Source organism: Saccopteryx bilineata, chromosome 2 (assembly GCF_036850765.1).
Source record: "Saccopteryx bilineata isolate mSacBil1 chromosome 2, mSacBil1_pri_phased_curated, whole genome shotgun sequence".
NCBI lineage: Eukaryota > Metazoa > Chordata > Mammalia > Chiroptera > Emballonuridae > Saccopteryx > Saccopteryx bilineata.
Genome location: NC_089491.1, coordinates 184875246 through 184900251, shown reverse-complemented (window position 1 = coordinate 184900251; position 25006 = coordinate 184875246). Strand labels below are relative to the sequence as shown.

The 25006-nt window shown below is 41.7% G+C and overlaps 1 protein-coding gene across 14 annotated transcripts in view; it reads left to right on the top strand.

The window, feature by feature from the left end:
- FRY (FRY microtubule binding protein) overlaps nucleotides 1-25006 on the top strand; it is a 620873-nt gene that overhangs the window by 422629 nt on the left and 173238 nt on the right. For all 14 annotated transcript variants that reach the window (XM_066258908.1, XM_066258906.1, XM_066258901.1 and 11 more), the window contains 10 exons: nucleotides 2441-2548; nucleotides 12352-12610; nucleotides 14288-14470; nucleotides 17372-17458; nucleotides 19352-19611; nucleotides 20437-20626; nucleotides 21215-21339; nucleotides 23053-23110; nucleotides 24009-24100; nucleotides 24376-24548. In XM_066258908.1, coding sequence (XP_066115005.1) covers nucleotides 2441-2548; nucleotides 12352-12610; nucleotides 14288-14470; nucleotides 17372-17458; nucleotides 19352-19611; nucleotides 20437-20626; nucleotides 21215-21339; nucleotides 23053-23110; nucleotides 24009-24100; nucleotides 24376-24548 — 1535 coding nt within the window. The remainder of the gene's footprint in view (nucleotides 1-2440; nucleotides 2549-12351; nucleotides 12611-14287; nucleotides 14471-17371; nucleotides 17459-19351; nucleotides 19612-20436; nucleotides 20627-21214; nucleotides 21340-23052; nucleotides 23111-24008; nucleotides 24101-24375; nucleotides 24549-25006) is intronic.

Below are 25006 nucleotides of genomic sequence, written 5' to 3'. Positions count from 1 at the left end.
AAGGCAGATTCCAGAGTGGAAAATAACTCATTGCTATACATCTCAAACAAACAAAGAAAGAACCACAACAAAAGCAAGGAGAAACATTAGGGAGTCATAGAGTCATGGAAACACATAGGAGAAGAGTGTTGATGTCTACACCACGCTAATGGAAACGGTTATTGGACTTAATATGAGGTTGGTTCACCACTTTCCCAGGCCCAGTTTAAGGTTTGAACTTAAACAAGAAGTGTTCTGTGTCATATGTTTTCATTTTCCATTCCTTTTGTGTGCTAGCAGATAATAATAATAACTGTTAATGAAAATGATGTTGGGGGGATGCAGTCACAGGCTTCCTATAAAAGCCCAGACAGCAAGGACTGCAGTAGTAAAAGGAAACCCTATACCAGCTGGAGTCTCTAATCCAGGCTTGCTCAATCAGCATGGAAGCCTGCCGAGAATTCATCATGCACTCCAGGACAGGCAGCATCATCTCTGTTCTGACAGATATGGAAAATAATCCCAGCTGTTTAAAACATCTAGTGAGCAAGCTAGGAGGACTTTTTAAATGACTCACTGAGTTGCACATGAACAATTAGAAGAGATCCTCAGATCTAACTCTGTCCAGGTATTGAGAGCGACATTTGAGAGTCCTCTGGCCTTCAGCCAATTGAAAACCAATGCACGATGGCTTCCTCTCTGCAGTCCTCACACACCCCAGGCAGGACATGGGAAAGGAGACAAACAGTCTCAGGATTTTCCACAGATGCAGAGTGTTTTAGAAGTCAACATATATTGTACCTCTTTTATTTTTTATATCAACAGTTTTGGATTTATTCTTAACAAACTTACAAAAGCATGCTAGAAAGTAATGTCACAGAGTAAAATTGCTGTCTGATTATCATCTTTTCTTTTTAAGGTTTTATTTACTGATTTTAGAGAGTGGAGTGAGGGAGAGAAAGGGGGACAAGGAGCAGGAAGGTAGTAGTTGCTTCTCCTATGTGCTTTGACCAGGCAAGCCTGGGGTTTTGAACTGGCGACCTCAGTGTTCAGTCAGTGCTCTATCTACTGCGCCACCAGGTCAGGCTGATTATCATCTTTAGATTGTAGAGGATTTCTCCTTGTTGCATTTCTCTTCAGACTACAGTTACTGTTCCAGGAAGGGATTACTGCTTTGCTACTTTACATTTTCATTATGTTTGTGTCCTACAATTTTATTAATTTGGTGGCAATTTTATGTTTGTCCTCTGAAGACTAGAATTTTAAATATGCTGTTATATTTGGTTATTTCAAAAATTTGATGCGTATTTAAGTTTTTTTAAAAGATTATTGATAATATAGGTGGTTAAGAAGGCAGTTACCTATTTAAACAGCTAAAAATGGAAATAATTTATAACAGAATTTACATTTCCCTCTGATTTTACAACAGAATATAGACGGCATTAATTACTTTTCACCATTCATATTCTCAAGGAAAATGAGAAGAAGGTAGGAATCTCCATAGATGTCTGGCCCATCAGAGTAATTTTAAAAACCAGAAGTGAGTGTACAGCAATATGCTCTGTGGTATTTTACTTGACATTATGGAGGATTTATTTTGTAAGTGCTTCATTAAAAAACAAAAAACAAATAGGAGTGGGAACTCTAGAGGAGAAGCACAGCTCATCATGGAGAAAAGTTTTCAGATGCCATGCTTGTTGGGGACAACATTGCTTGTCTAATGTCCATTTTTGAATGCTGAGTGTAGGAAGGACTGCCATGTATTTCTTTTTTTTTTTTGTATCTTTCTGAAGCTGGAAACGGGGAGGCAGTCAGACAGACTCCCGCATGTGCCCGACCAGGATCCACCCAGCATGCCCACCAGGGGGCGATGCTTTGCCCATCTGGGCGTCGCTCTGTTGCGACCAGAGCCACTCTAGCACCTGAGGCAGAGGCCATGGAGCCATCCCCAGTGCCCGGGCCATCTTTGCTTCAATGGAGCCTTGGCTGCGGGAGGGGAAGAGAGAGACAGAGAGGAAGGAGAGGGCAGGGGTGAAGAAGCAGATGGGCGCTTCTCCTGTGTGCCCTGGCCGGGAATCGAACCCGGGACTTCTGCACGCCAGGCCGACGCTCTACCACTGAGCTAACCGGCCAGGGCTGCCATGTGTTTCTTGTCTACTGATGCATTGTAGGCATGTATGTAAATTCAGTGCTTTTAATGCAGTCCACAGGGGCCCAATCCCATGAGACTTTGTACAGGCTGTGTGTACAATGCTGTTGAACCAGCATTTTTCTCTTCAGATACAGACCTCTGACATTCCAATCTTTATAACTTCTTTTAGAGCTGGCTGTAAAGGGCATAACCATTTGAGAATGATATGGAGCAAACACCAGGCATGGGTTCTACTCTTTGTTTACACAGTTGATCAGTTTTTTCTATGATAACAATTGACTATGTTTAAACCTTGTCTTCACATTCTAGGGGTGAGAGAAAACCTAAAATAGATCTTTTCAGGACGTGCGTTGCTGCAATTCCCCGCCTGCTTCCTGACGGGATGTCTAAACTCGAACTCATTGACTTGCTGGCTAGGTGGGTGAAATCACCATGTGCATTCTTTGACCAAATTGATTTTAATTTTTTTCCCATGGTTTCCTTAAAAAAGAATAATTAATAAAAATTGACAAAGATTTACCAAAAGATGAATATAGAAAAAATTTGTTGTGATTTTTCCATGTTTAAGAGGTTTCAAATTTGATGTAGAAAACAATACATAATGTAACTAACAATCCAAGGCCTGAAACCTGTGCAAATTAACAGCACAAAGAGTGTGGCACAGAGTGCAGTGTATGGAGGGGGACTTTGGACAGGGGAAGTCAGTACGTTGACCTGGGAGAAGGTGGAGCCAGAGCTGCCCTTTGAAAAAAAGATGGAATTCAAAAGGCAAAGGGATAGGCATGAGCAAAGGCAGAGAGGTGGGGCTGGGATGTGAGGAAATGGGTCTGACTGGCAAAATGTTTGTTTCGGCTCTGATTCTAATCTGAAGCCCACAGACCCTCCCTCAGGAGGCTGAGAAGGTAGGTAACAGGGCCCCTAAGCAAATTTTAGTACTTTCAATAGCTGCCCTAAATCATATATTTGTCACCCTTTCCATTCCTCCACAAGAATGCACAGTTCAGCTAAAGTTAATTTGTTTGGAGGGAGATTGTATTATTATTACTTTTTATTAAGTGAGAGGAGGGGAGGCAGAGAGTTAGATTCCCGCATGCACCCTGACTGGGATCCATCAGGCAAACCCCCTACTGGGCAATGCTCTGCCCATCTGGGGCCGTTGCTCTGTTGCTCAGCAACGGAGCTATTTTTAGCACCTGAGGTGGAGGCCATGGAGCTATCCTCGGTGCCCAGGACCAACTTGCTTGAACCAATCGAGCCATGGCTGTGGGAGGAGAAGAGAGAGGGAGGAGGGTGAGGGGTAGAGAAGCAGATGGTCGCTTTTTCTGTGTGCAGTGACTGGGAATCAAATGCAGGAAATCCATATACCGGGCCAATGCTCTACCACTGAGCCAACTGACAAGGGCCAGAGTGTATCATTTTTGTTAGGTAAGCTTAACTTTTTTTGGTGATGTCAGGTTGCAGTTATGCCTGTCCTTAATTTAAGAATCAATAACTTCTTGAATCCTTGAAATATCTTATGAAAGTTTGTTAATAGGTTATTTATTCAAATAGACCAATAAAAAATAAATCTTTAAAGTGACTTACGATCTAAATACTGTTTAGAAGGCAACATCATGAGAAACACCAGGTGCTTGGAGGGAATGGACAGGGGAGAACAAAAGTTATCCTGGATTTGATAAAAAGAAGTTTAGAAACCCAATGATAAAAAGAAACAGAAATAAGACATGAGAGGTAGATTTTCAGTTCATCTTTACTATCAGTTAAGGTGTTTAGACTGATGGCGTTTTAAGAAGAATAACGACAACAAATTCCCTTTTTGGTGGGTTAATCTGATAATGGTGGACTAACAAATATTAGTACAGACTTGTGTTTTTTTGTTTTTGTTTTTTTTTTAAATTTTTTTAATTTATTTACTTTTTTAAAGATTTTATTTATTCATTTTTATTAGAGAGAGAGGGGAGAGAGAGAGAGAGGGAGAGAGAGAGAGAGAACAGGGGGAAGAGCAGGAAGCATCAACTCCCATATGTGCCTTGACCAGGCAAGCCCAGGGTTTCGAACCGGCGACCTCAGCATTCCAGGTCGACGCCCCATCCACTGTGCCACCACAGGTCAGGCAGTACAGACTTGTTTACCTACATTATCTAGGCTGGGAGAATAGCCTTCGGTCAACATCCAAATAAAATCCCCAAGCTCCCTTCCCATGTGAGCACAGGTCACCCAGTGGCCTCCCTTGGCTCCTGGGTATCCCCATAAAGTACCATGTGTCCTGGCCATTTTGGTCAAGGTGCTCCGGTTCTGGTCAGCCAGCTTGGCCTCTTCTGTTGACCACTTCCTACTATCAGTCCATAACTTTTGTAGCCCGCTGTTCTTCCCCATTTCTCTTCACTCCAGGGCAGACACGGCCACTCCCTCCCTTCACTCAGCCACACCAGCTCAAGGGTGCTGCTATGTCAAAAAGTTTACAGAAGCCTCTTTCCTTTGGGAACCACCATTGCAGGCCGCGGTGCCCTCTGACCAGAACCTTCTAGCCTTCTGGCTTTGTCACCTATTACCTATAACTTGTTCTTTGCTGTGATCAGTGACCTCTGGGCTTTAGGTTTATTCTTCTTTCTCCCATTTCATGTTTATGACCTACTTTAAGAAGACTATAAAGTTAAAAAATTACAGTCTAGGCTCTTGCAACTGGAATGTGCCGGGGTGCATTGGCAAGAAGCAGGGAAGCTGTGGGGATGAGGGGACAAAAGCCTGCATCAAAAGGGGGCATAGGTCCCAGCTGAGGTAAAAAGGGTGGGTTCTCAGAGGGTAACAAACGAGGTAATCGGGAGTGGGGGGAGCTGAGGAAGACAAACTAAAATTCTTTGACGAGACATCCATTCATCCATATTGAGTCTGCCAGGGTGACAGCAAACTAGATGAGAGAACAGTGCCCATATTACCTAGAAATATGAGGGGCAGCCTGTCCATTTGCCATGGACAACAGAGAGGGCAGTGTGGCTAAGGGACAGGTGTCTCCGCAGAGGAGGGACTGCTGGGTGAAAAGGCTAGCCGTGGCTGTGGGAATCAGGGAGGGGACCCCTCTCCATGGCCCGTGCACCACCAGAGAACGAAACGTCGCCATCTGACAGATTTGGAGGCAATACCAAAAAATGAGAACAAAACCGAATCATTTGGAAAGCTTGCATTTTGCATGCCTGCTTTGCCATTTTACTAGCTATGTGAACTAGACAAATTATTAACCCCTCAGCCTATCAATTTTTCCTTCATAAAACTGTTGAGAAGGCTAAATAACATAAGATATATGCTCTTTGGATAATCCAGGGAAAATGGGGCAGCAGGGAGAAGGCAGGTGTCAGTGAAATTGGAGGAAAAGGAGAGTTCACTTCCTTCAAGGAAGCTTGTGATTGGTAGTTAATATACACAGCAAGGCCTTTAAAACTTCATGTAGTGTTCTGGTCAAGTCTCTAATGCTGTTTTGCTGCAAATGTGTGGCAGACACTTACCTCTGCGGTCACTTCCCTAGCCTGTTCAGTGACGCCTGAGCCTGTGGACCACAAAGCCAGCAGCTCAAGAGGGGATTCTGTGGGATGTGCCGGGATGTCAGCGCTGTCTGTAGCACACCGTGTTTGCTGTTATGTATCTTCTTCCAAAGCCCAGAACAATGAGTACTGTCATTATGAACCAGTAAATATTCTCGACAGTTCATGTATTAAGACAAAATCAAAATCATATATTATATGGAAGCCCAGGAAGAGGCCTTTTTCATAAGCTTCAGGAGAAGCCAGAGACTGTTTTCCTCAGGGGAAGGATCCTAAGCTGTGAGTGAGTGGATCCCGAGAGGGTCAGAGGACAAAAGTAAAGAAACTCAGTAGGAATAATTAGTGAGTTTCAAGTCATTGGTCACTTTAGTTCCCCACAGTCTAGTCACATTTAGATTAAATTGACTTTTGAGATAATATGTGGTCTAGACACAGTATGAGACCTTTTTATTTCATTCTTCATGGTCACATACATGGTATATATATATATATTTTATATATATATATATATAATTTTAATTTTTTTAAATTTATTCCTTTTTAGAGAGAAGAGAGAGAGGGAGAGAGAGAGACAGAGAGGGAGAGAGAGGAGAGAGAGACAGAGAGAGAGAAAGGGGGAGGAACTGGAAGCATCAACTCCCATATGTGCCTTGACCAGGCAAGCCCAGGGTTTCAAACCGGCAACCTCAGCATTTCCAAGTCGACACTTTATCCACTGCACCACCACAGGTCAGGCACATGGTATATTTTTACTGAAGAAAAACTTGGTTTTCTTCATAATTGGCAAAATAAGACCAACATTCATGCCAATTCCTGGTCCCTCCCAGCTCATTTCCCTGGATAAAGAGTTTCAAGGGTATGTCCCACATAACTGCCCCCAGGGCCCCTTCCCAGCATTTCAGGTAATGGTCAATATCATGGACACTCTAACCTTAGACTTACATGAATATGTTTAATGTGACAATGGGTATGGAATGAAACTGACAAACACTTTTGTCCACTCTGAAATTTCTGATTTTATATGTTGCTCAGCCCACTACAGTGGCTGAGTGGGAAGAATCTGTTCATTTAAACCCCGTGGAAGATATGCAGGGTTTCCTGACTTCATGATAAGATCTGTGGGAACACTTCCTTCCTGCTTTTCATAGAGCCTTCCCTTCTCAGCCACCTGGGGTCCCCCAAGAATTCTCCACATGGGGAGGGGCTACTTCTCTCCTTGGCAGTCATCATCCTTCTCTCACTCCCTACCCCAGATGCCTCCTGCTCCATAAGAAGGAAATTTCCCCTCAACGATCTCCAGTGCATGTCCTTTGCACTAAGGGTTTGCTATTCAATATTTCCCCTCCTCTTTCAAAACTTTGTTGTAGGGTTGTGACAATGCACAGCAATCACTTAGCATAGTACCCACAGCACAGTTAGGTGCTCAGCAAATGTTAGTTTTGGACATCCTTACATTGAGTCACATAGTATACTGTGATGTACAGTGCATTTGGATTTGCATGTTAGGAGAGCTGGCCACCTATTATTGATACCTATTTTCAGATGAGATTAAACTTCAGAATAGTAAAGCCAGTAGCCCAAATATACAGAAATTTTCTGAAACCAAATGGAATTGACATATATCATTGGTTTATGCAAACTGACAAGTAAATGCCCTATATGCAGTGTTTCCTTATAACTTCTGAGAGTTTATATACACACGTCAGTGATCTTCTGTGGTATCGGAACAACATTTATCACTTACCACTTATCATCCACTTTTCAGGATATGACTGTCTAGTGGAAGGTGGCTCACTCGCTGAATGAGAACTGCGGTCCCAGTTTCATATATCACCTCAATAAAGCACTTAAATCTTATTTTAATTGAGATGTAGTTTAAAGTGCTGTAAGTGGTGGGAGTTTTTTCTTTAATGAGAAGAAATCCATCACTTCTGGTGAACAATTCCAAGTTTAAGAGTCCACCCATCAGCAGGTGCCTCCTCTTGGAAACCCTTTGTCTCTTGAATTTCACTCTAAAGCCATTTCTTCCTCTGCTGCCCCTGGTGACATCATGGGGGGCAGGTCCCTTACCTCTTCCTAGTGACCTTTCACTTATTCTGCAGTCATTCAGAGGAGGCCATTTTGGACTCCTAATGGCTCTTTTCTTTTGGATATGATTTTTCTATTTGAAATCACTCCCTTTTAATTCATGTACCTCTGTGCAACAAAATTATTCCAAGCTGCCATGCTGGTTCTATCGGAACCTGAGGCTCACCTTTACCAAACTGTTTTTTACAAAGTCCTTTGTTTGAGCTGGCCAACCAAGGGAGGGGGGTGTGCTATCATACCCACTCACCTGCTCTAGGTCACTGCCAAATGTTGACCCTGGCCCAGCTGAGCAGATGCCTCTGCATGTTAATCTGGCCAGCTGGTCAGTACACCTCATGGCAGCAGCCTGGGAAGGACAGCTGCAGTGACACTGGCAATAGTGCCTTCTGTTGGTCTATGTTAATGGCTTTGTCACTGTGGAGTCTTTTTAAGCCTCCTTAATGGTTTTTTTGTGTATTACCATGTGTCTGTTACCCTGTTTTAGGCTTGGTCCCCCGGCTGGTCAGATTTCTGCATGAGCATTCTCTTGTAGTCTCTCTCTTCTTTTAATTACTGCCACCAAACTCTCTCCTAAGACAGTTTTTTAATAGTACTTATAGATTATTTTGCAGTAAAGGACTTGTCCTTTCTGTTTGGACTTCTCTAGATGGCCCAGCAAGGGTCTGGTGAACTGTCCTCTCCTCACCCTACTCCTGGCTTGCTGGACAAGGTGACATCAGAGGACCCGCCAGTCTGGGCCGACACCACGCTGCTTTCCTATACGTCCTGAACAGTTGAGTTGGCTGGATGTCTTTCTCATTTAATTCTGAGTCTTCTCTTCCTTGTTGGGTCCTACTTTTTGTTTTACAATAGTAAAGTTCATGTGTATCACAAGATGATCTGTGATTATCTGGTTAAAATCTAATAAAAGATGAGAAAGATCTGGGTTTCAGAAGAAATGACATCTGTATCTGATAGGCAGCTCTGTATCCACACTGTTCAAGGGACAAACACAGGGACCCATGCTGCCCTTCTCCAGGCCTTGTCCCTTCTCCCTCACCTGCTGCCACACAGACTTGCCTTGATACATTCTTCTCACTCAGTCTCAGTTCCATGATAGTCCGTACCTTTTCCTTCTGTAAGGATCCACTTTTATCTTCTGTTGGGTCTTCAGTTCCTGAAGCTCCTCCACCCACCCCACCTCTGTCCTGTCTCTTCATTCCCCAGTCATGTTTTTGAGCTTTTACACTGGTCAAACATGTGAATGCCATCATATCAAGAGGAATGCCCTCCCACAGATATCAGCATTGTACAACTTTGGGGCTGTCATAGTCCTTATGCTCCTGCATTGTGGGTTTAAGATTATTAAAATAGCTGTGAGGTTGCAAATTATGAAAAAGTAAAGTTAGATGAAGAGTAGAATTCATCTCATTCAGACAACTCAGAGCAGTGGTCCTTTCTTAAAAGCTTCATCTAAATAGACCATGACATGGCTTTTATTTTGACTCTAAAGACAGATGCTTTCCTGGTTTCATGACTATATTGGTTTGCTCAGCTACCATAATCAAGTACCACAAACCAGGGGCTTTAACACAGAAAGGTGTGGCTTCACAGTTTTGGAGGCTGGAAGTCCAACATTGCAGTGCCAGGAGGGGTGGTTCCTTCTGAGGCTGTGAGGGAGCATCTGGTCCCTGCCTATGTAAAGGATGTATCGGCACTTTCTGGCCTTCTTTGGTGTTCCTTGGCTTGTAGAAGAATCACCCCCAGTCTCTACCTTCATTTGGAGATATGTTGGTTTCTCTGTCTCCAAATTTTCCCTTTTTATAAGGATACCAGTCTAGTGGATCAGGGGCCCACCTGGCTCCAGCATGACCAAATCATGTCCCATCCTGAGGTCCTGGATCTGAATATATGAATCTGGGGAGAACACAATTCAATCCATAACAGTGGCCAGCATCTTCATCCTTAGTTAACATTTACCAAGTGCCTGTTGTTACTGTCCTAAGGAGGTGCTTTGTCAACTGCAGAAGCTTATTCTCTACTCATAATCATAGGCAGGTAAAAATACAGTAAACAGCAGCCTGCCTGGGCAGTGGCGCAGGGGATAGAGCATCAGGCTGGGATGCGGAAAACCCAGGTTTGAGACCCCGAGGTCTCCAGCTTGAGTGTGGGCTCATCTGGTTTGAGCAAAAAGCTCACCAGCTTGAGCCCAATGTTGCTGGCTCGAGCAAGGGGTTACTCGGTCTGCTGAAGGCCTGCAGTCAAGGCACGTATGAGAAAGCAATCAATGAACAATTAAGGTGTTGCAATGTGCAACGAAAACCTAATGATTGATGCTTCTCATCTCTCTGTTCCTGTCTGTCTGTCCCTGTCTATCCCTCTCTCTGACTCTCTCTCTGTAAAAAAAAAAAAATTAAAAATTAAAATAATACAGTAAACAGTAATAATAACCTGAAGATGGAGAAATGGCTTCATTTTTCAGAAACTGGTGTTTCACATTCTGGGCTCAAAAAGAAATTAAAGCTGCTTATAAAGTGAAGAGATGTTTCTTTCCAAATATGTAGTCTTCACGTGGGGTGGCGGGGGCTCCCTTTAGCACAGCCTCAAGCAGAGTGGCCCAGCTTTTACATATAACATGTTAGAGTTCTGCATGAAAGAAGTGAATGGATTGCTGATTGGAATACAAAATTTGTGAATTCCCATCTCAGACAATTCTTCAGTGGAAGCCAGGCTTCCAGGGCTCTTGGTTTTCTTTTCAGCAACTGAGATCTCCTCAAAAGCTGTGACTTGGTTGGGTCTTTCTTGAAGAATTAGCTTCACTCTTTCTTCTGCGCATCTTTGTAGGACTTTACTTGCTTTGGAAACAGGAAATAGATCTTCCTTGACTTGATATATATCTGCTTGTTTGCGAGCTTTTGCCTGGTTATTTGGACCTGGCTAAATCTGGACCAGTTAGTGTGCTTTAGGCTTCAGAGAATAAGAAAAGTATTTGTTTATCAAGTGTCTGAAATACTGTCTATTCAAAAATGTGGAATTGTACTGGATTTATTTTACTGAGAAAACTTTAGATTAAAGATTAGAAGTCTTGGGTCAGAATTCTGGATTTTAAAGAAGTTCCTTAACCACTCTGGGTCCAATTTTTCTTTCTGTTGGTTGAAGATAATATTTACCCTGTTTGTGGGAGGCCCCATGGACAGGCCTCCTTTTCTGACAGTGAACACTTCCAGGCTGCTGAATCCTAGAAATTTTTGCTCCTAAACATCTTGGCCTTTAGCTGTCCCTTCCTTGCTACTTCTCTGCCTCAGGTCTCTGCCACTCCCTCAACTTGTTGCCTAAATCACTGCAGTGACCTCCTAGCCAGCCTTACTGCCTTTTTTTTTTTTTTCAGATTTGATTATTTTACTTCTGCCATAACTTTCAGGAAGCATTCATTTTCCTGTACTGATAGCAGCAGCCAGCATTTACTGGTTGCTCTGCCTGTTGTCTGTGGTGCTAAGCACTGGGACCCCCGTGACCCTCAGGACATGTCTGTGAGGTGCAGGTGCAGGTGTTGTCCCCACTTTCTAGAGGGGCTCTGAGGCTTGGGGAGATTAGGTAGATAGCATGAGGTCACATGGCTAATGAGTGCCAGAAGCAAGACACTGTGTTGGGCAGTCTGATTCCAGAGTTTCCCTGCTATAGTGCCTCCCTGGGTGGTCCACGGACCTTGGCTGAGCTGCCCCTGCTGCTTCTCCAGCATTATTCCACACAGTACCCTACCAACAGATGTAGTCACACTGACTCCACAGCCTGGAGGCTGCATGCAGCAGGAATAGCACCTGAAAATATCTGGGTATTGAATAAATGAATGAAAGAGTCTATAAAGCGTTGTTAACTAAAATACCTCATACCAATTGTTGAGATTTAATGCAGGTTAAACCAGAAATACACTGATACTCTTCAGTTGACTAGCAAGGTTGCTCAGCCCTGGTACTACCAACATTTTTGGCTAGATAATTCTGTGTAATGGGGAGTTGTCCTGTGTACTGGAAGGTGTTGGCCAGCTTGCCTCTCTTTACCTGCTAGAGAGATGTCAGGAGTACTCTCCAACATGTGATAACCAACAACATCTCCCCTGACAATCAGATATCCCTTTGGAGGCCAAACCAATTAAGGACATCCGGCCTAACCTTGAATTGCTCATTTTCACTGAGTGCCTTGTTACTCCAATACTCAAGTTTCTCAATCTTAGAAGTGGTAGGATTTGATAGTAATTTATTCTGTAGTCAATAATGTAAAAAAAGTGTTCGTGTGCAGCTAAATGCCATGTGGTATCTTATATTACATTCTGAAACAGAAATCAGGACACAGGTGAAAAACTGGTGAACTCTGAGTAAAATCTGTAGCTTATTAGTTAATAGCATTGTACAAATGTTAATTTCATAGTTTTAATAGAGGGTGCCATTGTTATAAAGATGTTAATATGATTGTAGGTGAGTGAAGAATATAATAACATATTAGGGGAGGTTGACCAATTTTTCAGACACAAGTTAAGGCAGAGCCCTGATGATATTTCTTCATAGAGCTAGAGGAAAAGTTAATGAAGTATGATCTTACTGTCTTTTATTCATGTCACAGGCTCTCCATTCACATGGATGATGAACTGCGCCATATTGCACAAAATTCTCTCCAGGGCTTGCTGGTTGACTTCCCGGACTGGAGGGAAGATGTCCTATTCGGCTTTACCACCTTCCTACTCCGGGAAGTAAATGACATGCATCACAGCCTCCTGGACTCCTCCCTGAAGCTTCTGCTTCAGCTGCTTACCCAGTGGAAACTGGTCATACAAACTCATGGGAAAAACTATGAGCAAGCCTGCAAAACCAGAAATTCAGAGGTGATGTTCACACTTCTCCCACTGATTAATATGGAAATAAATCATTTGCAGCCCAGAGAACCTCAGGAGTTCTTACTTTTGTCTCCCTCAGAACTTTCTCCTGATTGGTAACCCTTAATTTTTCTATCAGCCTAAATTGTGACCAAAAGGTTTAGGGTGTGATTTGCCACATCAGGTTAGATTTGTTAACATTAATAAGCCATTTTAGGAGTAGAACTATTTTTTTATTTTTTTTATTTTTTTTGTATTTTTCTGAAGCTAGAAACCGGGAGAGACAGTCAGACAGACTCCCGCATGCGCCCGACCGGGATCCACCCAGCACTCCCACCAGGGGGCGACGTTCTGCCCACCAGGGGGCGATGCTCTGCCCCTCCGGGGCGTCGCTCTGCCGTGACCAGAGCCACTCTAGTGCCTGGGGCAGAGGCCAAGGAGCCATCCCCAGCGCCCAAGTCATCTTTGCTCCAATGGAGCCTTGGCTGCGGGAGGGGAAGAGAGAGACAGAGAGGAAGGAGAGGGGGAGGGGTGGAGAAGCAGATGTGGGACTTCTGCATGCCAGGCCGATGCTCTACCACTGAGCCAACCGGCCAGGGCTTTGATAAAATTTTGATAATAAATGTATTTGTAAGAACGAATGATAGCAGACCAGAAAGGGAGAGCTGGTTTATGGATACAAGTATGGCGATGGAAAGGCTGTGGACAGGGTTAGAAAAGTTAGCTGCTCACTAGTTTTTTTCATAGCAACATATTGGTTGTGTCATCCACTATCCATAGAGAAGAAAGTGCTGTCTTGTGGTTTCTTTTTCTTTCATGCCTCAGTTCTAAGAATGACAAAACCTCATAATAACATTTGGAAGAGCTGGTTGAGGAGCAGGGTTGTCAGAGGAGAACCAGGACAGTGGTGGCCTGGAGTGGCAATGAGCAGGTGGAGAAGGGGGTCTAGCTGGAGAAGAGATGAACAGAGAATCTGAGGAATGTGGCGGTTCAGGGAGGGATAGCTGCATTTAGGGACCAGCTAAGATTCCACATGTGCTGCCATCAGTGATGAGGTCATAGTCATTCTACTCCCTTGTGTTCTATACATGCCAAAAGGTGATAGGTCAGAAAGCAAAGATTGCGCATGCTCATGAAAGAGAAACTGCAGCAAAGGTGGAATCTGCCCTGTTGCTCAGCTTGCGTTTGTTTCAGACTCACTTGGTTGTAGTTTGGGAATGTTCAGAACCCATCTCATAAACACCCAAAACCTATATTGGAATTCAAAACCAGTAAGCAAGTCTCATTAGAAAATAAATGTTTGAAAATTCAATTTAGTAATATACAAAGGTTATAGAGAACTTAAGTAAAAGCAAATTAGGCCACAGTGATTGAATATTTAGAGTAATTTCAAATGGTATGGATGAAAAAAGTATATTTATTAATGTTAATAGCCTTTAAAAAGTTATTTCTTATTATAGAAACAGATGGTTGATGGTATCCCAAGGTGATAATGTATCTAAAAACAAAAAGAGATCTATGACTTTTCATGAATAACAATAAATGTATAGACATGTCTGGACCTAAGCCATTAAAATTTATTTTAATATCAAATAGTTCAATGTGCCCAAAGATGTAATATAAGAGTAGTTTCTTCTTCCACTGTTATTTTTCTGAATATGGAATGTTGTTCTCATTGTATGACAGTTCATTGTGAATGGCTCCAGCCACCGAATGCAGTTGGAACGAGGTCCCCAGTGCAATGTCCTCCATGCTGTGGAGGGCTTCGCTCTGGTTTTGCTCTGCAGTTTCCAGGTGGCCACACGCAAACTGTCCGTCCTAATACTCAAGGAAATCCGAGCTTTATTTCTTGCCCTGGGGCAGCCTGAGGTATTAATTATTCTTCTGAATTTTCCAATTCATTTATTTCTTTCAGCAGTTTTAAAGTTTAGATTAAAAGCCGTAAATGATGCATTACTATTTTATGTTCTGTCATGTCATACATGATGTCAACAAATAATTTTTGATTCGTGTTGGGTTATTTATTTATTTTATTTAGCGAGAGGAGGGGACACAGAGACAGACTCCCACATATGTCTTGACCAGGATCTACCCAGCAAGTGGGATGTTCTATTCATCTGGGGCATTGCTTCATTGCTCAGCAACTGAGCTCTTTTTAGCACCTGAGACAGAGGCCATGGAGTCATCCTCAGTGCCCAGGGCCAACTTGTTGCAGTTGAGTCATGGCTGTAGGAGTGGAAGGGGAGAGAGGGAGAGAGAGCTATGCAAAAGGAGGAGGGGTGGAAAATCAAATGGTTGCTTTTTCTGTGTGCTCTGACCAGGAATCAAACCAGGGACATCTATATGCCAGATGGATGCTCCACAGCTGAGGGTTTTTAATTATGAAATAGCACTCTTAATCTATAAGAGATAAGTCATATATTATGAGAGAAATGGAAAAGCTCATTTATGATTCTTCAAGGCATGGTGCTTGTTAAAAAAAAGTGAAGAATTTTTAAATTTGGTTATAGGTATTGTTTAGCACAGATCAAATTAGGCAGACATAATCATGTTTATATTAGAGAACAAACTTAAGAAAATAATGCTTACCATTTAAAATGATTAAGATACTAAACAGTCTGACTAACAAAGTCATTTAATCTTTTTTTCCTTTTTTAATAATTTTTCCATTGATTTGAAAGAGATAAAAAGGAAGGGGGAAGAAGGAGAGAGAGAGAGCTTCAACTTATTGTTCCACTTAATTATTTCATTTCGTTGTGTACCTATTGATTGCTTCTCATGTGTGCCCTGACTGGGGATTGAACCTATGACCTTGGTGTACCAGGACAATACTCTAAGCACTGAGCAACCTGGCAAGGGCCTGTTCAATCTTCACAACAGTAGAAAAATTGCATCAGGAGAAAACATGTCTCCTTGAGATGGAAGAAGCCCGTGGTTAAGCACCAGAGGTTTCAGCTAACCTGCCCTGAGTCAAGCTCACCCTTGTACAGGTCTTCAGGCTTATAGCCTGCTGGCACAGGTGGCCAAACCCCAGGCATGAGTCAGTGAAAGAAAGGCCAGGTTCTTATACCACTACTTCTTTAGAAAATTGGTATTTTCCATTTTCTTGTTTTAAATCACTGATGTTCATTTATGATCCTCAGTATGGTCATTATCTTTACAAAGTAGTTTTAAATTTCTTGCAGTACTTGTTACCTTTCTTCAGATAGCTATCGGATATAGTATAGGACCATGCCTCTGGTATCTGGCGAATGGATCTCTGAGCCATGCTATATTTTGGTAAACCTTCATTAAATCTCTAATTATGATAATACTGATTATAATAATTACCATGTGTGTGTGTCAGTCACTGCGTAAGTGTTCTATGCACATATCATCTCACTTAACCCTCATATAACCTAAGAACAAGTATTGTTATTACCCCAGATATACAGGCACTGACACTGAGGCTTGAGGAGATTAAAGGCCTTACCCAAAACCCAACAGCTAGGACACGACACAACCAGAGTTCAAAGCCAGGTACAGAGGCTTCTGAAACCCCATGTTCATAACTGCTCTTCCAGCAGGCTGGCAGGGACGTTTCTGCATGTTGTTCACTTTCATCAGCCATGACTCTTTGGAAACCATTCTCATTCTCATTTGTAAATCATTCTCATATATGAATAAAGACATTCCAGTGCTTTCCTATAAGACTTTTAACTAAACAAGTGTATATATCTGAGCTTCTCTATAATACAGGATGGCAAACATAGACACACATACACACATATATACATATGTATATATAAATATATTAAGTATATATGTATACATTTGCCATAAGTATATTCGTATGTATATTATGCATACTATTCATGTAAAAGAAGGGATTAAGGCCGTGGTTTTCAACCATTTTACACTTGGGAGACTGATGAAAATACAATTATTTAGGGAACCACAAAGGCAGAAATCACCCTGAGCATAAGCAAATTTGACTAAGATCATCAATTCTATAATCTTCACACAACATCAAGGTGGTTAACTCTTCTGTGGACTGGCACAAAATTTTTGGTGGTTACCCCGCGGACCAGCAGTTGGAAAACACTGGAGTAAGGAATACAAATTGGTAGTTACAAAATAGTCATGGGATTTAAAGTACAGCATAGGAAATATAGTCAATCATGTAATAGCTATGTATGGTGTGAAGTGAGTACCTGAAATATTGAGGCAACCACATTGTAATGTATCCGAGTGTGATACTTTCTCTGATGTCCACTCCAGTTTGCTTCTTTTACCAAATACCTGTACTGTATACCACATAGATACCACAGAGAGTATGTGGTCTGTCTCCAGTGCACTTTCTTTGGAACTAATTTGGTCAGTCAACAATTTATCAGTTAGCTATATTAGCAGATCAGTGACTTCAGTAAGTGGCATTTTAGAGGTGGGGTTTCCGGCCCTTAAAATTAACATGTACACACAATGAGTAAGGTCTGGTCCTGGTGTTTTAGATTCCTGTGCACATGTGTGAGATTTTGAAGTTCAGGTGCATGTCTTCTAAGTGCACTGTAACATGGGAGCTCTACTACTTCCACTGAAACTTGAAAGACTCAACTCAGAAGCATGGGGAATTTTATCCACTGCCTCTCACCATCTAGACACTCAGTTTTCTGTTGGAAAACTTGTGTCGCTATCTTGCAGGCTGTTCTGCTTCATGTGCTAGACGAAGGGAGTGGGCTGGATGGGAAGGATGCATTTTCCTTGGAGAGTAACCACCTCCCCTTTGTACAGGATGATGACAAGCCTATGATTGATGTCATGGATCAGCTAAGTTCTTCCGTTCTCGAAAGTTTTATTCATGTGGCAGTTTCGGACTCAGTAAGTACACACTTGTTTCTTATTGCTAAGCATTCTTAAATACCAGCTCTTGACCTATCTGAAAAAGATTGACAAAGGAAAGTGTTGTAGAAGTCAGAAGTCTTATGTCAGGTTAATAAACTAATACAAAAGTACTCAGGAAAACAAGATGAAGTTTTGAAATACTGGTTTAAGAGACATTCAGATACATTTCAGACAAAATTTGAGCCTTAAGTATAGAAACAATATTTCGAAAACTGCAATTTCTTTTTTGTGTGTGTGTGTGTGTTTTTCTGAAGCTGGAAACAGAGAGGCAGTCAGACAGACTCCGCATGCGCCCAACCGGGATCCACCCAGCATGCCCACCAGGGGGTGATGCTCTGCCCATCCGGGGCGTCGCTCTGTCGCAACCAGAGCCACTCTAGTGCCTGGGGCAGAGGCCAAGGAGCCATCCCCAGCGCCTGGGCCATCTTTTGCTCCAATGGAGCCTCAGCTGAGGGAGGGGAAGAGAGAGACAGAGAGCAAGGGAGGGGGAGGGGTGGAGAAGCAGATGGGCACTTCTCCTGTGTGCCCTGGCCGGGAGTCGAATCCGGGACTTCTGCACGCCAGGCCGACGGTCTACCACTGAGCCAACCTGCCAGGGCCGAAAACTGCAATTTCAAGAATTGCTCAGGCTTCTTTAAGAAAAGTAATTCACGTTATTTGTTGTACTTAACACTATATGTAGCTTACATTTACAGGGTGCTCTACACTTTACAAGGTGCTTTTATATTTATTATATTATTGACCCTCATTGATATCAGAACTCAAAAACATTCAGAGTATGGGGCCATAGTCACACAGGAGGAAGTGTTAGGGCCTGGATTTGACCCTGATTGGACTCTGACTCTAGTGGAGCTCTATCTGTTACACAAATGCATTCTTATAAAGAGCATATTGGCAGCTTCCAGTTTCCTGAACAAGTAGAAGAGAAATGGAAATGGATTCTACTTATGTGGTTTTTTAAGAAAATCAGTACAGCGCATTAATGGAATCTGGACTGATTTCAGTACCAAAGCTGAAGAGAGGCAGGGCCCAGCCCAACTGTTTGCAGAGCCCACACTGCCGAAGGCTCTGTGTATTCTTGTCAAAGAACTGTAAATGAATGCAGACATAACTAACAAGTAGCTCTGAGTGACTAAAAAACCTAAAGATACTTGTGAGCTTTCCTTGACCCAGCAGAGAAAATAGATTGCTTTAAGTGACTAACAAACATGAAGGCAATTTTCTCTCCTGGCACAATAGCTACATCACTTGAAACTTGGTGCTCTGTAAACTCTGATAGTGTGGGCTTAAAAGAAATAAAATTGAGATAGATAGATAGATAGATAGATAGATAAAGTTTCTAGAACATATTATTTTGACTTGATATCATAAGATAAGAATAAATAGGTATCTTACCTTAAAAATCATCAATAAAATGCCTTTCACTCAACCATCTCTCTAAGTCAATAACATGGCTATAAATATAAACATATAATCTAATTATAGGGATTAAAAGCACATTATTTATGAATCTCAGAGATTAATAATTTTTCAGAATTTTAAAATGGCAAATCTATGCTCAGTTTTGAATTAACTAATGGCTTATATTTATTGCTCACAAATATTTAGTGAGCAGCATCTGTTTCAATGTGTAGTGATATGTGACATTGAAACAATACAAAGTACCACCCCCATCCTTAACCGCTGCACTTTGGCTGCTCATCACCCAGCCTGGGAAACAGAGATGACTACAAACCAAGGTCCTATATGGTAGGGGCAGGAGGAAGCTTCAGAGTCTCAGTATGACCCATTGCAGAGTTGGTCAGGAAAAGCCTTGAGGACATGGAGTTGACAGTGCGGCATTGACTTATTGCTTACTTGTACCGGCAGGCCACCTTGCCACTAACTCACAGCGTGGATCTTCAGTGGTTGGTGGAGTGGAACGCCCTCCTGGTCAACAGCCACTACGATGTGAAGAGCCCATCACATGTCTGGATATTTGCTCAGTCTGTCAAAGACCCCTGGGTTCTCTGCCTGTTCAGTTTCCTGCGGCAAGAGAACTTGCCCAAGCACTGCCCCACGGCCCTCAGCTACGCCTGGCCCTATGCCTTCACCCGGCTCCAGTCGGTCATGCCTCTGGTGGACCCCAAGTAAGGGACCTATCTATTTTCCTCTGTTTTGTTGGTCACCGTTTGCCCTCTTACATTTTTATATTATGTAAGAGGCTGGAATATTATCATCCTCTCTAAATTCTGAACTTCCTATTATAGATTTTTATTTATTTATTTATTTATTTATTTATTTATTTATTTTTTAGTGAAAGGCAGGAGGCAGAAAGGCAGAGGCAGACTCCCACATACGCCCTGACCAGGATCCACCTGGCAAGCCCCCTACAGGGGGATGCTCTGCCCATCTGGGGCACAGCTCTGTTGCTCGGCAATGAAGCTATTTCATCACCTGAGATGAGGCCATGGAGCCATCCTCAGCACCTAGGGTCAGATTGCTCGAATCATTTGAGCCATGGCTGCAGGAAAGGAGGAGAGAGAGAGAGAAAGAAAGAAAGAGAGAAGGGGGAGGGGAGGAGTGGAGAAGCAGATGGTCACTTCTTCTGTGTGCCCTGTCTGGGAATCAAACCCAGGACTGCCACACACTGGGCCAATGCTCTACCACTGAGCCAACTAGCCAGGGCCTATAGATTCTTAACATTAAATGAAAACAGGTCCAGAGTTCTTGTCTAGAGCTATATTTGTTGTTGTTCACAGTAATCAATGTGATGGTCTGAGTATAGAATCTTGGGTTTACTCTTGGGTGAAAAGGTTCTGGAAGTTCTATTCACCTTTCCACTGAGTAGTGACCTTCCCTGTCCAAACAGTCCTTGAAGATAGCTGCTCATCTCTATTTGAGTACTTCACAGGATCTTTACTCAATAAGTAGTATTTACAATCCAGAACCTGTTTTCTACTCTGTGTATCCAGTAGCCCAATTAACGCCAAGAAGACCAGCACCGTGGGCAGCGGGGACAACTGTGTCTCCTTGTGGAGAAATTACCTTATCCTTTGCTTTGGAGTGGCAAAGCCCAGTATCATGAGCCCGGGACACTTAAGAGCTTCGACCCCAGAAATAATGGCGACCACGCCTGAGGGAACAGTGAGCTACGATAACAAGGTGACGTGACATGCTTCAGAAGAATTATTCTGTAAGGTTTTGTTTTAGCTTGTTTGTCTAGAATTCCTGTGCCTGCCATCTGGAGTGGATGGGATCAGAGTCTCACCCTTGTGCTTTTCTAAATGCCATTGAGTGTTTATATGCATAATTGGTTACTCCTCCCTGACAAGTGGGCAAAAGAAGATAAAGACAAGTGAGCAAACTTTCTCAAGACCGTAGTGGCTTCTACTTATTTGTGCCCTAAGGTTTTGTTCATGTCCAAAATACCACATCTGTCACTCCTCACCAAGTATTCACCTTTAAACCATGCTTGATTAACTCATCTTATTAAAGATAAGCTTTGTAGATTTGATTTTTTAAAAGAATACTATATACTTTAAAAGTTCTTTAGACTTTGTATCTCAGGTGGGAAATGCATTCATTGTGCTGTATTACAATGTACAGGCTGTTTATTATTTCTGAAATGATGGCAGCGCCTTGGAAGGTGGTTCAAAACTTTGAAACTGTTATAATGGAATTGCTGTTTGATTAAAAGGAAGCATCTGTTATCATGTGACCTCTTTTTCACTTTTAATCAACTTGTTTTAGGCCATAGGCACCCCATCGGTGGGAGTTCTGTTAAAGCAGTTGGTGCCTTTGATGAGACTAGAAGGCATTGAGATCACAGAGTCCTTAGTTTTAGGATTTGGAAGAACAAATTCCCTTGTTTTCAGGTACAGTAGTCTTGATAAATTGTTGTAAATTAATGCGTGCTGATGCTATTGTAGCTCCTGTTTGTAATGCAAGGCTGAGTTTGCTGGTGGCACGAGCCGGCAGTCTCCGGGCTTGGCACGGCATCCTGTGTCCTCTGGCTGATGTGCATGAAACAAGGACTGCTTGCAGTGCCTCACGGTTCATTTTTCATCATTGCAACTTTGACTTTACCTTTCAGATTTTATCTCACCTGCAAGCTTTGCTTTAGGTAACTAAAAAAATATATATCCATGTCAATGCCCAGTTAACCAGAGTGTCCAGCGGCTTACTGTCACCATAAAGAGTGTCTGCTTATCAGCCATTTGTACAACAGGCTCTCAAAGGTTATGCATTGGTAGAACTCTCTTAGGGGGACCTGTTACACTTTTTCATGCAGAGAGTTAGATTTTATCCTTATAAAAAGTCATTGTGAGTTCTGACTACTTATATGCCAGTTAACTAGACTTTGACTACTTACTGATTAAGTAAGACAAAACATCATGTAGAAATACGACCAGAAGATAACAGAACAATTCCTGAGATTTCTGAACATTCTTTCCTCAAAACCCTGAGGCTTATTTTGCATATCTCATCCTTATAAGTTGCTCAGGGGAAGTAACTCATACAGCTACTAGGCACATGAATTGGGGCCTCACTCAGATCCCTCCCTTGTAAGATTGTTATAATCAGTAAAAATAAAGTATATCTCTCTAATAAAAAAAGAGAGAAATCATATAATTAATGCACATAGTTAATATTTGGTAAATGTTTGTTATTAGATAGAGGAGATCATTAATATTAGTTCCATGTCTTTGCCAAAAAAAATTCTAGCATCTGTATTGGAAAAATCTGAAATAGAACACAGGCTTCCTATGTCTCAGTAAGAATCAAATAGAGTTTACCTTCCTGTCCTTGGATTTCCCTGGAGGATGATTTCTAGTAGTACCAAATATTCTACCAGGCAATAACAAGGTTTTAGACATGGAGCAGACTACAGACAAAATACCTACCAACAGGCTAGATTTCATCATTTTGTTCTGGACATGGGGACAGATGAAGTATATGTAACATGAGATACATATTAATATGATCAGACTTTTTTTACTAAACAAAAGAAAAGGTTTTGATGAGACCCTCATTATTATAGTACTTGCCATATCTACATTTGTCATATAGTAATTTATCTCTAAAATGCCAAAAAGACTTCATTTTAGAATCAGCTACCAGTCATTCCCCTGAGCACAGATTTCAAAGGCAGTGCCATAGTAATTGCACTTGTCTCTTGTGCTCGGATTAGAGTGACAATTTCTGTGTGGAGACTCAGTTTCATTTACCTTTAGGTCCCTGGTCTGTTAGTAAAGTGTTCTGAATTTAGGAAGTACTTGCAAAGTATTGTTTGGCTGTTCAGATAGCATTTTTGCTATAGAGGTCTCCAGAACACGAAGTGAAAGTCAGGTCAACACAGTTATTGAGCCAAAATTAGATATATGACACTGGGATTAATACCAATAATACAGAGTACAGGCCTGTATCTACTTCCAGTTCACCATGTGATTGGGAAATGAAAAGGCCAGGGAAGATTTTGATGTCAGAAGCAAAGGAAAAAGAAAATGATTTAGGACTGGATGGATGTGTTTGGTGACAAGTTTGGTGTCAGTAACCATGAATGTCCAATGGTGACCTTTCCTCTGTAGAGAGCTGGTGGAAGAACTTCATCCACTAATGAAAGAAGCTCTAGAACGAAGACCAGAGGTGAGATTCTGCATTTAAATCATTAAGATACTTTATTTGAATAATAGTATAAATTTAAATAACACCCAATGGTTTCCCCTAAAAAGTGCAAGCACTCCAACATGCTTTTAACGTTGAAACTTAGTATTTTAGCTTTTGTGTTATTTTCAATATTTGAATAGTTAGTGTAATATGGTTTCTACTTTAAAAGATGTTATGTTATAAATTTATGAAAGCAAAACAACTTAAATAGTCATAGATATGTTAAGATATTACATTCTTTTGCAGGAGATTTGAGTTGACTAAATTTTGGGTTTTAGTTTTCTTGCTTTTTACAAGGAGTTGGGTGGTCAAGAAAATTATTTATTTTGTCTCACATATGAAACATTTTCCTCAACACTATCTTCCCTGGAGTGCACTCTGAAAAGTTATGAGTCTGATAAATTTATAATGTAGCAGGATGAAAAATAAAATGTACAAGATTAGAAAAGGAGCTTCCCATATTGTAGATGAGCTGCAAGAAGTAACAGAAGCTGAGCAGATGAGTCAGAGTACATGAGCTCCGGGGTGAGAATTGGTAGAGGGATTAGTGCCACTTTCCCTTCCCACTTTGTTACAATGCTCCAGTCTTTCAACACATGCCTGGAGGATGTAGAAATTGAGACTCGCTCTGAACATTTCCAACTTATATATATTTAGTAATCCCCCTTCTCACCCCTGATGGTCTTTCTCTTACAGCCTGTAGTAGCAAGCATTGTCCCTAAAGATTAGGAAGGAAGAAAAATACATAACAACATTTTGTTTTTTATTTTTAGAAACTTGGAAAGAACTAGTTAGGCCTTTCTTCAGTCCAGTTTCCTAAATAAAGCTCATATTGTCTTGCCCATGTCTGTAAGTGGTATCATCTCTTTCTGCACAGAACAAAAAACGCAGAGAACGGCGGGACTTACTGAGACTGCAGTTACTTCGAATTTTTGAACTTCTGGCTGATGCTGGTGTAATAAGTGACAGGTAGAGTGTGAAAATTCCCCTAGACTGATCTGTGCTCACCACACAGGCCTACTCGTCTCCTTTGACTTCCTATCTTTGTAAAAATATATCACCTTTAACTTTTACTCAGAGAAATTCCAAAAGGCTTTGTTGTTTATTTTTCTTTATTCTATTTACATTAGGTCAAGAACAAATGTAGTGTATCAGTTCTGATAGTAAATTTTATTTCCCATGAAGCATGTACCACATTGACATGAAGACTGAGCTTCTAAAAGTTTCATTTGCCTTTATTCCAGTACAAATGGAGCCCTAGAACGGGATACCCTGGCCCTTGGAGCTTTGTTCTTAGAATATGTGGACCTGACCCGCATGCTGCTAGAAGCAGAAAATGATAAAGAAGTTGAAATTCTTAAAGATATCCGGGCACATTTTAGTGCCATGGTCGCCAACTTGATTCAATGTGTCCCAGGTACAGTGACGTCTCGCAATTACCTTTATGCTTGAGAAACCGCTTCTTCCTCAGATTGTACTTCCCTCTAATCCTCATGGCCGTGGTGAAGGTTTGGGATGGAACTGTCTGTTATTCTTAAATACTTAGAAACGTACATGAGGACAGATTGTGGTAATTCAGCACAGAGTTGGAAAGAGAATAATAGTAATTGAGTTTGGCTTTCTGTTTGTCATTATTTCTATCATATTTTTCATCTTGGTTTCCATGTGAAAGTGAACCTGTGTGATTTTCAAAGAAAGGAAGGAAGTCAGAAGGAACATTTACAGGTGCTTCATTTTTCTTTTTAATTCTTGTGCTAGTCTCTGAACATGTTTTATCTGGTAAAAGTACTGCTATACCAGCTTCCTTTTATTTGTTTCCCTTTGCATGAAATATCTTTTTCCATCCCTTTACTTTCAATTTGTGTGTGTCTTTCT